Source organism: Apium graveolens, chromosome 11, assembly GCF_009905375.1.
Source record: "Apium graveolens cultivar Ventura chromosome 11, ASM990537v1, whole genome shotgun sequence".
Classification (NCBI taxonomy): domain Eukaryota; kingdom Viridiplantae; phylum Streptophyta; class Magnoliopsida; order Apiales; family Apiaceae; genus Apium; species Apium graveolens.
In genome coordinates this window covers 191,737,808-191,753,091 of record NC_133657.1, presented here as the reverse complement: position 1 = coordinate 191,753,091, position 15,284 = coordinate 191,737,808, and the positions used below count along the sequence as shown (strand labels likewise).

At 35.2% G+C, this 15,284-nt stretch overlaps 1 protein-coding gene across 1 annotated transcript; it reads right to left on the bottom strand.

Moving 5' to 3' along the window:
* Positions 1-1,373: 1,373 nt before the first annotated feature.
* LOC141696325 (GDSL esterase/lipase EXL3-like) lies at positions 1,374-4,946 on the bottom strand. The gene is given in 7 exon segments (XM_074500480.1): positions 1,374-1,815; positions 1,911-2,190; positions 2,306-2,358; positions 2,730-2,865; positions 2,999-3,064; positions 3,175-3,276; positions 4,857-4,946. Coding segments are annotated over 7 exon segments (1,014 nt in total). The 3' UTR covers positions 1,374-1,528.
* Between the last annotated feature and the right edge of the window lie 10,338 nt (positions 4,947-15,284).

Sequence of the window (15,284 nt, the reverse complement as noted above, 5' to 3'; positions counted from 1 at the left end):
GTGCAAAGCTAACATATATAATGTAATAATATAGACACATATCGATGTAACCTTTGACTGCTATCGTAATACAAATGTCAATGTTACACCAAGATAAACATAATGTTACCTTAGGGGCCAAAGGTAACTCGAAAAAAAGCAACTTAATTTTTATGTTACCTTAGGTCTTTTAGATGACTATGGTAACATTTTTTTGGCATGTTGTAACATTCTTTTTGATGTTGCTATAGGCCATATATGGCGTAGTGAAAGTAGTTATAATTAGCAGTCAAGTCACTAGTACTAAAATGTCCCGCCAAATACATTCATTTTTTACTGAAACTTTTTCATATCATTAAAATACATACATATATATATATATACATATATATATATACATACATACATACATACATATATACATACATATATATATCCCGACATCTATATGGTTCGAGCATCGAGAATTTTTTAATAAAAAAATTAGAAAAACATTTACAATAATCCTATATATAAATCTTTTTTTTTTGAATTTTTTTATGGTGAACTTAGCCGAGCCGAGCCAATTTTGAGCTTATATACTAATTTTGAGGTGAGTCAATTAAAGTATATATGATTTTGGCTCTCAACATTGATTCTATGCACTACACCATAAAATACCTACTGTAACACCAAAAAAATGTTGCATTAGGGGGTAAATCTGTTGCTCAGGCCCCATTTTTAAGCTAATGTAACATTTTCTTAAAGATAGGTTTTTCCATGTTGCCTTATGGGTCTAAGGTAACATCTTTGGTGCCTAAGGCTACATTGTGTTTTAACTTGTTTATATGTTTCCTTAGCTTGCTAATGCAACAGAAAGAGAGATAGTTGTAACTTGTTTTTATGTTACGTTAGAGTTCAAAAATGTTTTTAAAAAAGTGGGACCCACATTAGGGCCCACAGTTATTACATGGAATATGGGTCCCATTTTTTTGTTATTGGAATATTTTATAAAGCTAATGTAACACTTTGCTAATAAAAAAAATGATAATTTGTTGTTGATATTTATGCAATCCCAAAAATAAATTCATTAACCCAACGATCCATCCAACAATACCATTTCATAAAACCGATGTACAATTAAATGTACTATATATAATACATCCCAAACTTCTTAATCTACTAAATACAAACATTACAAGTCTAATTTATGAGAATCGCAATTAACTTAACTAATCCGGCAGCTATCTTTAGCTATCTCCTTGAAGATCAGTCTACCAAGGCTCTTTTCCACTAATTGATGTATATTGGGACTGGGGATATTGATTGTCTAGAAAATGTAGTTGTTAAAATCTGGACAAGGGCATTTATATAAGAAAACCACTTCAATGGTGCCTGTTCCACATCAACCTCTTTTTGCTATTCTAAATCCTGCAAAGCATATCACTCAATAAGCATTCGAATTTGCTTTACTCGTTGTACCCCGCTTGTAGAACAAGGTGTGAGGACAGAAAAAACGATGCAGACTAGTAAGTCTTAATATTTTCTAGTACATATATAGAAAGATAGATCATGTACCATATTTTCGAGGGTTATGAATGAGTTCCATCAGAGAATTGTACACATCCAGGTAAACCATCATTGTATTAGGAAGACGGTTGTTGAGAGACTTCATTTCATCTGACACTTTAACGTTGAATAACTGTGCTAGTTCATTGTAATTTTCTGCATATTGTCTTTACACTCCTCCTTGTAGTGTCCTCTATGATGGAAGACATCCAATAGGTGGTATTCCAAATACACCTATTCGACGAGCACCCAACTTGTACAGCTCTTTTACATCTATAAATTCAGAATCTATCAAAAATAGATGTGAAAGTAGATCTACAGTTCTTACAAAATTGTGAGTGTTATAACTTATAATATATCTCTAGCATTTACTATATCATGACATGTTTCTAAAGTAACAAATTTGATGGTTTCGTGCTGTATGTGTACCTGCGCAAAGCCAGATGCTGAATAGATCAGAAGATCAGTATATGAAGAGTAGGCATAATGCAGTCTCCTAGTAGGATTGTTGAAATAAGTGTTGGTAATGTCATTGTTTCCTGCAACTACTACAAACAGGCTGTTGGTCAATATCGCGCTTGTTGTTTGAGCTCCTACTGTAACTTTCAGCTTTGTGATGCACTCATTAAATAAATCTATCTGATCTGATAACGATATAACTGACTGTTTTAATAAGAGTAAGAGAAAATGAAAAATGATTAATAAAAATATCTGAATGTGCACTTTCAAGAGACTAAAAATAATATTAATATGTTGTCTGCAGAGTTGAAATGTCCACCGCGAGCTTAGATGTTAAAGGATCAAATCCTGCACTGCCTGAAGCAAAGTTCACTCATGTTTGATTTCTTGTATAGTCAAATTATGTCAGCAGCATGACTCAGCTCCAGCTCATTAATCTTATAGTAACAAACAAAATTTATAATGTCAGCAGATAGTAGGTATATGCGGTTATTATATATTCTGGTCATGGAGTACACAACTAACAAAAAATAATATACAGTTATACACCAACTTGGTCAGGTAATGTACAAAAACTATAAGAGCAAGCAATAAATTTAAAAATGTTGTTTAAAAGTTTAGTTATGCTAGCCAAGGAGTTTTCACATTCCTAAAAGTGTAAGTGAGGACATTATTACAAATAAGTGAGGACATACAAATAATATAAGATATAGTTTATGAATGAAATTAGATAAGTGATCCACCTATGAAGGTGCTGACAACAATCAAACTATAGATGGTTTCACAGAGCTCGTGCTCCACCTGAGTATGAGTAACAAGGAACTCAATTGGTTTAGAGGAATCATAAGTGCCATCTGGCATGGGAACATCATCCCATTCCTATTGGGTAAACTCCAGTTCTGTAGATTAGAAACCATGATGCATCTGAAACAAAAAAAAAGTATGATATCGAGAATTACACTTACAACTGAAAAAATGCATACACATAGACTATGTTTATCGTATCATGAACCATTGCATCAGAGATTCCAGGACAATTACAGTCAAGAGGCTTCGAGTAAAGGTCTGCAGTCCAGTTCTGAATATTGTAAAATAAAATTTATCAAACAAATAGAAATACAGTACATGCATAAATTGATATCAAGTCCAAATGTGTCATGGAAGATCAGTAACATATGCAACGTATACTTGTTTGCTAAGAATTATTAAGATTGTCTTGTACCTGTGCTCCTGAGTTCCTCTAAATGCAATCACTATTGCATTCAGATCCCTCTCTACCCCAACAAATGCCTGCACAAAAAAAATATAAGGTTCCAGTATTAACCTGTACTAAAGGTGTGAACTTGGTTACATGACCATCATATATGATTAAACATGGTATAACAAAAATGAAAATGTATGATTACAAAAAGGAGTTGCGACAGTCACAAATTATAAGGTTGAACTAAGTACTGAAAGACTATTCTCTTGAACATAGACCATTTAATTTATATAAAATATTTTGTCTTAGTTTCATATAGAAAGGTTTACCAATAGCACAACACTAAGAAATTATCTTACAAAAATGAAGTCCCCTTCCTGCAGAAATGTCTGGAATTAATAGAATAAGTGAATCCCAAAACGAACTACCTTTTACAATAAAAATTAATAACAGTCTTCACTTTGGAGTCATCTCCCAAATTGTATTATACAAACATCAACCTCCCAAATTGATTTAAGCTATTCAAACAGGGGAATTGAACAATAATTTAATTTGACTTGAGAGATTTTCAACTTACCAAAAGTATAAGCCATAATTCCAAAACCCATCGTAGCTCCAACTGAACCAAATCGAAACTCCAAAAAGAAGCTGAAAATTCAAAACCCAAACTAAAAATATTTAGTTCAAGATTAAAGAGACATGAATTAGTTGAAAATTAAATGACGAAATTAAGTCAATTGAGATAAAAACAAAAAACCCTAAATTGAGGAACTCTTAAAAACCCATAAATTGAAGAACCATAGCCATAGCCTCCGACTAAAGCCCTAATTAGAGGAATAAAATTTACTGGAGAGGGGCCTAGAGATATGTTGAGGCTAAGATTGAGAGTGAGAGTAAGCAATGTAAGATACTAAGGTGAGGAGAAAGACATAGAGAGATGTAGAGGCAGAGAGAGAGAGACGTAAGAGGGGTGAGAGAGAGTAAATTCTACGAAAGAGAGAGAATGGGGGGTTTAAACAGAGTGAAAATTGAGAGAGGGGAAATGTTAAAATGAGAGGGCCGATGTTGAAAATTGGTTTCCCTCTCTTAGTTATGCCAATATATTTTTACTTTCACAAGATGTATTGATTTAAAAAATATATTTTATGAGTACAAATCTTAACTATTTTATTAGAAACTTAATTAATTACTTTTATATTTTTCTTTTTAATTTATAAAGTCGTGTATCTATATTTTAATATTTTTCATATTAAAAAATTATATATCTGTGCTCATACTAAAACAAGAGGGATTTTTTTTATTATTATTTTGTATCATATTTATTCAATTTGTATATCACCTTAAATTCTTGTAAAATTAATATTGAAGCTAAAAAATATATTATATTAATATTTAATACTCAAAGCTAACAATTTTACATGTATGTTACAAGTTGTAATACTTTAAAGCTAATGCAACACCTCCTTTTTGTCTAAGGTAACACAAAAAATATAATATTATACTAGGCCATGAGGAGCATAGCTAAAGTAACATATCATGGTAACATTTCTCCGGAAGGGGTTGCAACAGGTCATTTATGGTGTAGTGATGGTATGAACCAAGCTAAAGGCGACTTCATCTTCCAGGTTGATTGTCGAGCTAAAACTTGATAATGCTGAAATATAAAGACCTTTAGATTCACACTCTCTAAGGCGGCAGCTTGATAGCCTGCTTTAAACACAACTTCACTAGTTGGAATTGTAGCATCCAAAGGGTCCATCATTGTACCTGCTTTTATCTCAATTTCTCTCTATTCTTGCATCCCTTGCATCAGGGCCTTCACTAGTTGGAATTGTAGCATCCAAAGGGTCCATCCTTGTACCTGCTTTTCTCTCAATTTCTCTCTATTCTTGCATCCCTTGCATGAGGGCCTTCCCCTCGCTCACTGTCCTCACACCCTCATCTTCACCTATTAAGGTAGTACTCTCAATTTTACTTGTTGTGCCGGAAGAAATATCCAACCTCACCTTCTTACGCTCTTCTTTTCCTCCTCACAAAGAAACCTATCACTCTCAGATAGATTTTCACTCCCTCTCTAATATACTAATTACAATAATCTATAATCCTATATATACTAATTACAATAATCCTATATAATATTTACAATAACCCTATATACTTTCATGCTTTTTATATGTGTTATATATAATATATTTATTACTAGACTGTCAGTTATAATGATGATGCTAATGAGTACTTTCTAGAAACTTATTATATAAAGAGTTGCGCATTCTCTAAAGTAAAGTAAAACAATGTGAAGATGAAGGTGCATCCAGGTGACTCTAAATAAGACATCTGTGAACAATAAAAGATAATAACTAGGATGACGATCATGGGTAGCTAGTTACAAGTACCACAACAATGGTCTTGTTGATCTCATCCATCCAAACAAACTTTCTATTATTCCTATAACTAATTACTTGGTTACAAATATTCTTGAGTTGACTTTGACTTACGACATGAGCTTACAGAGTTTGAATCCACATCATCATATACTATAAAATATCACCATTATGCATATATGAATCATATACAAATTGAATATGTGAAATTGAAGATTCATCCAAAAAGGATGGTGGTCTTATGGATATTTGTAACTAGTTCACATTGATAGACATAATTTGTGTTAGCTTACTTGTTGGCGTAGGTCATGTGAAACTTTAATTCCTCCTTGCTTCCTCATGGTTTTTTAAGTACTGGGCCAGTCTCAAATTTTGTGCTGGTAGTATAATCTTCAACACTTCGAATAACACTCTCTCCTCAATGTACCATTGAATAACTAACGGGAGCAAGTCGGGCAACATAACCATAAAACTGGCAGCAACATGTATATATATACATGGGTTGGAGGAATCGAACCGTGGACATCTCTTTAACGGTGATACTATATTGAGTGAAGATCTAATATTTTACTCTTTAACTTTTCAATAATTTTTAAGTTCATTTCTGAATAACACAATATTTTAATATTTTTTCAAAAAATTAAAATTCAGGACACCAAGATTTTGAATAAATCTTAATTTGAAAGATATTATACAATCCAAATTAAATACTCTAAAGATTGAAACCGGATGTATGTAAAGTTCTAACACTATTCCATAAATGGTGTTGGGAATATGTTGTGAACTTGATGATCAGTTGAACAAAACACCTTAGTAGATTTAACTTAGTATTTTTGTAGCTCTCGACGGATGTTCTAAAATAGTCCTGACGGATGACAACTGAACATCCATCAAGAGTGTAGCTTATGTAACAATAAGTCTTGTAGCACATTTCTACAAATAACAATGTACTAGTAGATGCTGTAGGATTCTTTAAATCATGTTGACTACTAGATTGATATACAGAATAGGTTGGCTAATTGTAAATTTAAGATGTCTTGTAATTCTGTATAAGTGAAATGGAGTCAAGTGACAGAAAGGCTACTGACAGATGATCTACAAAGGCTCCCGACAGATAATCAACAAGACTCCCGACGCATGACCAACATAGTCCCGACGGATGATCATAATTCAAAAGAGCAGTTGACAGTGACAACACAGTCACATGCGTCGGCTGTTTGCAAATGGAATGTGGCAGCCTAATTGCAAGATTTAGAGAACAAAGAAGCATTACCATTTTCATGCATTTATGAAGATATTCAAAGCTGTTGGATAGAGTAATGAAGTAGCATGAAATTAGACTAGAAACAATCTTTGTTTTTATTTGTTTGTCGTTTTATCATGTAACTTGGTAGTATATAAACCAAGTGTAGCAAGTAGAACAAAACAACCAAGTAAGCATAATTTTCAGAGACATAGAAAAAGTTGAATCTGTTAAACATTTCTTTGTAATTCTGTAAGTTCACTTGTAAGCAGCTGTATGCTATTCAAAAATCACAGAGTTCTCAACTTTATATATATATATCTGGTGGATAAGTTCAAATCCACCAGAAATTTTTAAAGCCTTATATTTTATTGCTTTGTATTTTAATTTCTATTTTGCTTTCATTCCGCACTTCAGGCAAAATCAAACACAATTATATATTAAGTAAGAAAATTCTTGAAACCAGAAAAAGAAGCCAGAATTACATTCAACCCCTCTTCTGTAATTCTTGTTGCATTGATTGGGAATAACAAATGGCCTGATGCAATCCTCTCCTACTATTACATTTGGCTCTCAAAATATTACATTGGGTCTAACGCAACGTGTTTTGACATTGCGCCAGCGAGCGCTGCATTTGTTAGCTAATGCAACACTTTTATTTTAAAATATAACATTATTACATTAAGGCCCTAAAACAACACTAAATTGATAAAATGCAACACTAGACTACGTTGCATCAGCTTCCATATCAAATGTCACATCAGCAGTGGGACCGACCTATGTGGTCCTACTAGGTGGGACACATCTTGTGGGGCCCTTTGTTGATGTATCATCGTGGACCCACCTATCAAATGTAACAGAGATCTTTCATCTAATGTAAAACTTTTCCTCTACCGCAACACTGGATTTTGATGTATTGCAATACATATTATGATCAAATATAACGTTGTTGTCTTATTATGTAACGATAAATCTTTTTAGAAACATAACACAATGTAATATTTTTAACATTAATATTCAAAGCAAATATAACTGTAATAATAAAAATTTTGGAATACAATACTACTTATTATAAAAATGTTTGAAACTACAACCGCAACACAAAAGGGAAATTGCAGTACCAAATTACCAAATGCAACGCTTCTGTGGCACATTAGCAAGGGAACATCAGAAAAATGTGGCCTAAATTCTGACATGGCAGTGCCACATCAGTAAAAAGTGGGTCCCTCGTGAGTCCCATATGCCATATCATCAATTTATGTTTCACTTATTTAGCAAATGCAACAGTACTTTTGCTAATTTTGTAAGGTGCATTATACTAAAAATAGTATTCTATAATAAAAAAATATTACAATAGGGCCCCTAAAATGTCACTGAAGGGCTAAGGTAACGTAAACCTTGTGTTGCAATTTTTGATGATATCTTACGGTACCTAAAATAACATATAACCCTCTACAGCTTATGTTACCTTTGGGCACCTAAAGTAACGTAAAACAGTCTGATTGTAACATAAATATATGTTTCCTTAGAGTGTTATACACTACACCATAAATTGGCTATAACAACGATCACTGCAAAATTTGTCCATAAATTGTTATTGTTTGTGAAGTAATTTTTACAAATGTATAACTATTGTAATATTTTTAAAAAATGTTACGAATGGATATATTTTTGTCAAAATTTTTAGTACTTTGCAATGAATTTGTAAAACGGTTGTATCTAAATTCAAAATCTTGTGTCCAAATTTTCCACGGTTCCTAATAGAAGCGTCTTTTCAATTTTTTTACCCGCGCTTCATAAAACAAGCCAACAAGTCAAGAATTACACGCATATGAGAAGAATATTTAGAACTTCGAGAATAGTTAAAATGGAGGCAGAGAAGAAAATAGAAAATAAAGAGTAAAACCTGCAATTTATAGCCCATATGCAATCCACATACGTAAAGCAAGAAACTTAAATCCAAGATTTAGTTACAAACACAACTAGTTAAGTATTTTGGAAAGAAAATTATGAGCTAATAGATTATGCTACTATAGTTTCATAGGGGCAGGGATAGGTTGCACTAATGCAGTACACTAAAACTCTCCATCATTCCTCCAAATTAAAACACAAAGAGGAAAAACTGAAATCTTAATTATTAGTTCACGGAAAAAGATCAACAACCAAAACTTACAAAGCTTTTATAAGTGACAAATCTATGGACATCATATTACTTGATAATAAGTCAATGATCACAAAGAAAAAATGATGCCTTGAACACCACAAATATGCAGCCAAACACCTAGATATGACATGGCACTTGCTGAGCCAAATTCCCTTCTCAATCCATGTTTGATTAAGCTCAGGCTTACCATAATGTAATTACCTTGTTATAGCAGTTATAGTGATGAGCATTTTACTATGATGGGAATAAGATGGTCATGGTACTACGATGGAAGCTCTCACAACGGGAACTATCTCTAAAAATTAAAGTAAACCTGTATCTAAAATGATAAAAGATCAGAAGCAATAACCTTGTTGATAATATTTCTTCGGGTCTCTTTTGCCTTTCTAATCGAAAATATTCACACTGTGCTCTAGAGTATTTCAAATGAAAAAAAGAAGAAGAGAAAAGTAATTACTAAATCCTCTCTAACTTCCTACCAAATTTTTGACGGAGAGAATAGAAAGTTGATATATAGAAGCAAAATCATATTTTTAAGAACTTTCTATTTAAATCCTTTCCTTTCTCCTAATTTTTTTTAAAAAGTTCATTCTCTTCTTCTATTCTCTCTGCTCTCTCATTTCGAACTTAGGAGCACAATACTAAAGCTACAAGCTATATTCATTAATAGACCAAGCTTGCATCTTATATTTTTACAAAATGGAGGGAATGGTATTACACTTTGGTAGCTAAAGTTTATTAAGAACAAGGCATCCTCTGTCCAACAACAAAAAAAGGTACCATTTTAAGTTTCACTTCTTTTTTCTCATATTAAAGATCAGAATATGTGTAGAAGATATTAACATTTCATATAAATATATTTACCTGTAGATACTCTGTTTCTTATTTTCCTGACATTCGAGGAAACATAGGATCCTAATGTTATTTCTAATTGGCAGAGACAATACAAGGTCAAATGGAGTTCAATAACAGATATTAATCACACAAGATAGTCGAGCCAACATTAAACTATTATAATCTAATTTTAAAATTTCAGACGTAACTAGGTGGAGTGTGTATAGAGAGAAAACTTCGACCTTACCTACTATAACCTTTGGCATCAGGTAACTGGAATTAATCTAAACTCCAATAGTCCCAATAATTGCTTTAGTGAGAGCATTTTATCCATTTCTAACTCTAGTAGAAAATCACCCGTACCGTCATAAATATCAAGTGTCTTCAGAAAATTTGGATCCCGATAGGACAAGTAAGAAAACATTCCTGCATAAATATTTAAACAATATAGATATCAGCATTGGCAACCTAATTTACACCTACACATGACAATAATAGGTACCTGAATGAGTGTCAAAGTTACAGAAACTGCCATAAGCCCCACCACTAACACATACACGGTCCCGTAAGCATGTATTACAGTTATGTTTAGAAATTGTTAGTGTGTAATATAAACTCGTTTGTTTGTTTGAGTATTCACTAAGCCACGTAGCAGCTAGGAGAATAAGTAAAATGTTGTTTCAGTATTTTTAGGATCAGAAACAAATAAGTGGAAGTAGTGGATGTTAGTTAGGAGTTTGATGCTAGTTTTTAGGAGTTAGTCATTTGCATTGTTTTAAGTATCTCAGCATGTATTCAGTTTTTTTTAAGTGTGATATATAAAACTTTGAGCAAGTTTGTTCACTCTCTGTCAAATACACGATAGTATTAAATCTGTAGTGTGCATTCACAGGTGATCCACAAACTGAAACCAACATTTGGTATCAGAGCACGGTTAGTCCAGTGGATGCCAAAATATATGCCAAAAACACAGATGATGGAGGAGCTCAAGAGTAAAAATGGATCGGTAACGTTGAGTTATCTGCTGCTGAGTAAGACCAATTACACGGCGTGGTCGCTCAAAATGAGAGTATATATGCTGGCACACGGAATCTGGGAAGCAGTTGAGCCCACTGATGAGAAGACTGTAATTGAAGATAAGACAGATAAAGTAGCTTTGGCTGCGATCTATCAAGCAGTACCGGAGGACATTTTGCTATCCATAGCTGAAAAGAAAACGGCCAGAGGTGCATGGGAGGCCATCAGGACGATGTGCCTTGGAGCAGATCGAGTTAGAAAAGCTCGTGTTCAAACATTAAAATCAGAATTTGAGAATTTGTGTATGAAAGACACAGAGACTATTGATGAATTCTGTATAAGATTAAATGGATTAGTGACCAACATCCGTACTCTGGGAGAGACTGTTGTAGAGAGCTATGTTGTGAAGAAAATTCTGAGAGCAGCTCCATCTGAATTCTTACAGATCACATCCGCGATAGAACAGTCCAGAAATCTGGATGAAATGTCAATCGAAAAGACGGTTGGATCTCTTAAAGCATATGAGGAACGACTACGTGGACAATCAGAAAATAGCAATGGGCAATTGTTGTTGACTGAGGATGAGTGGACTAAGCGGGAAAACAATGAAGGACAGTTGCTGTTAACCAGAGAGGAGTGGCTAAAAAGAAGGCCTCCGAAGCCTCGTGGTACTAGCAGTTATCAAGGTATCCGTGATAAAAGTAAAGTAAAGTGCTTTAATTGTCACAATTACGGGCATTTCGCTGCAGAATGTCGTAAGCCAAAATGAGAGAGAGATCAGAAACCTGAAGTAAACTTGACACAAGCCTTAGATGATGAGCCAACACTTTTACTGACAGAATGCGAGTCAGGCAGGAGTAACACACTGTTACTTAATGAAGGAGACATTGTACCAAAGCTTAACCAAGACAAAAAGAAACAATTGGAGTCAAATGTATGGTATTTGGATAATGGCGCTAGCACTCACATGACAGGACAATGTACAAAGTTTAAGGAGCTAGACGAGAAGATAACAGGGAAGGTAAGATTCGGAGATGGTTCCACAGTCGAAATAAAGGGAAAAGGTACGGTGACATTTAAATGCAAAAATGGTGAGGAAGTGACACTTGATGGGGTATACTACATCCCCACTCTTTCTAACAACATCATAAGTCTTGGACAGTTGGCTGAGAATGGCAATAAAGTGATCCTTAACGGAGCATTCTTGTGGGTGTATGATAAACGAGGGAGACTACTCATGAAAGTAAAGAGAACAGCTAACAGACTCTATAAAATTATTCTTGAGTGCAGTAAGTCCAACTGTTTAATGTCTGTGACTGAAGAATCCACCTGGTTGTGGCACTTGCGTTTAGGCCAAGTGAATTTTAATGTGTTGAAATTGTTATCGGACAAAAAGATGGCTCGAGGTCTGCCTAATTTCATGCAACCTAAGGAAGTGTGTACAGGGTGTTTGATGGAAAAACAGACAAGAAGATCCTTCCCAAATCGGACTGATTTTCATGCTACGAAGGTATTGGAGTTAATTCACGCAGATCTTTGTGGACCAATAACCTCAGAAACGAAGGCAGGTAACAAGTACTTTCTCCTCTTGGTGGATGATTTTAGTAAGTTAATGTGGATTTATATGATAAAAAATAAAGATGAGGCCCTGAGCATGTTTAAGAAATTCAGAACATTGGTTGAGAATATTACGGGGGAAAAGATAAAAATGTTAAGAACTGACAGGGGTGGCGAGTTTTGTTCTAAACAGTTTAACTTATATTGCGAAGAGAATGGAATTGCAAGACATCTTACTACTCCCTATTCGCCACAACAAAATGGGGTTGTTGAGCGTAGAAATAGAACTGTTGTGGCGATGGCTAGGATTTTCTTAAAGGAGATGTGCTTGCCGTCACATTTCTGGGGAGAAGCAGCTCGACATGCTGTGTATGTATTGAATCGATTACCGACACGAGCTCTGTAAGATAAAATACCGTATGAGGTATGGAAAGGGTACAAGCCAGACATAAGTCACATCCGAGTGTTTGGTTGTGTTGCACACATGAAAGTGCCAAGTGTGCACACAACTAAACTTGATGATCGCAGCAGAATGGTGGTTCACTTGGGTACAGAACCGGGAACAAAGGCCTGTAGACTCTATGATCCAGAGTTTGGGAAAATAGCTGTGAGCAGAGATGTTGTGTTTGAGGAAAGGCGACCTTGGAATTGGAATACACAGCAACAAGAAAGTTTGAATGCTCAAGGTTCATTCACTGTGTCGAACAACTGGTCAAATGGAGAAAATCAGAGTGACACTGTGGAGGGGTCTGACAATTACAGTGATGATAACATGGGGGACACAAGTGGACACAACTCTAGCACCATTGAGACATCAAGTGTCAGGACTCCCACCAGGCCAATTACAGCAAATACTAGTGAAGAAGATCAAGGATCTGCTACTGAAAACTCAAGTAGCAGCAATGAATAACCAAGAAAATTTAGGCTGCTGAGTGACGTTTATGATGAAACACAAGAAATCGAGCTGGAAGAGAAATTACTATTGTGTGGTATAGATGAACCAGGAAGCTATGAAGAAGCTGTGAAAGAAGAGGCCTGGGAACAGGCTATGAAAAATGAGATAGATGCAATTGAAAAGAACAACACCTGGAAACTCGAAGAGCTACCACCTGGGCACAAACCGATAGGTTTAAAATGGGTTTACAAAATAAAGAAGGATACAAACGGGAAAATTATCAAATACAAAGCAAGACTTGTGGCGAAGGGATATGTGCAGAAGCAAGGGGTCGATTTCGAGGAGGTCTTTGCTCCTGTTACCCGTTTGGAAACAGTGAGACTTCTTTTGGCACTAGCAGCAAAGAATGGGTGGGAGGTGCATCACCTAGATGTAAAATCAGCCTTTCTCAATGGGGATTTGGAGGAAACCGTATATGTAACTCAGCCCAAGGGTTTTGTGAAATTAAATAGTGAACACATGGTATATCGATTAGTTAAGGCATTGTACGGATTGCGTCAAGCACCCCGTGCTTGGTACACCAAGTTGAGTAGATGCCTGGAGAAACTTGGGTTTACTAAATGCCCATATGAAAATGCAGTATACACCAAACGAGAGGGGGATGAATCATTGGTAATAGGTGTGTATGTTGACGATCTCCTGATCACTGGTACAAGTCTCTCAAATATTCAGAAATTCAAGAAGCAAATGAGTGAGGAATTTGAGATGAGCGATCTCGGAAAGCTATCTCACTACTTGGGAATCGAGGTCAACCAGGAGAAGGAATGCATAGAACTAAAGCAATCTGCGTATGCAAAGAAGCTGTTGGAAAAAGCTGGCCTAGTAGACTTTAATCCATCCAAATATCCAATGGAGGCGAAAGTACAACTGGTTAAGGACGAAAGTGGGAAGCCTGTCAATCCCACGTTGTTTAAGAGCCTTGTTGGAGGTTTAAGGTATCTAGTCCATACACGACCAGATATTGCATACTCAGTAGGGGTAGTCAGCAGGTTCATGGAGCGTCCTACTACCATGCATCTAAATGCGGTTAAACGTATATTACGTTATCTCAAAGGGACAGTAAACTACGGGCTGATTTCTTGGAGAGGAACAGGGAACTACATACTATCGGGTTACTCTGATAGTGATCTTGCTGGGAATATTGAAGACAGACGAAGCACCGGAGTTATGGCCTTTTATTTAAACGAAAGTTTGATCACTTGGGTGTCACAGAAACACAGATGTGTGGCTCTATCCTCCTGCGAAGCTGAATTTATGGCTGCAACTGCAGCAGCATGTCAGGGAGTGTGGTTACGAAATCTGCTTATGCAAATAACTGATATGAAGCATTGTCCGGTCACTATATATGTTGATAATAAGTCCGCGATTGATTTAGCAAAAAATCCTGTTTTTCATGGACGGAGCAAACACATTGATATCTGTTATCACTTCATTCGGGAATGTGTTGAGCGTGATGAAATAACTATTAAGCATATACCTACTGAAGAACAGTGTGCTGATATTCTGACTAAAGCCATGTCCACTGCGAAGTTCGAGAAGATGCGTACCCTGTTGGGAATCCAGAATCTGCAGAAAAGAGTTTAAATTACGGGAGAGTATGTTGGTGTGTAATATAAACTCGTTTGTTTGTTTGAGTATTCACTAAGCCACGTAGCAGCTAGGAGAATAAGTAAAATGTTGTTTCAGTATTTTTAGGATCAGAAACAAATAAGTGGAAGTAGTGGATGTTAGTTAGGAGTTTGATGCTAGGAGTTAGTCATTTGCATTGTTTTAAGTATCTCAGCATGTATTCAGTTTTTTTTAAGTGTGATATATAAAACTTTGAGCAAGTTTGTTCACTCTCTGTCAAATACACGATAGTATTAAATCTGTAGTGTGCATTCACAGGTGATCCACAAACTGAAACCAGCAGAAATGACATATGCACTCCCCTTAAATTCATATCG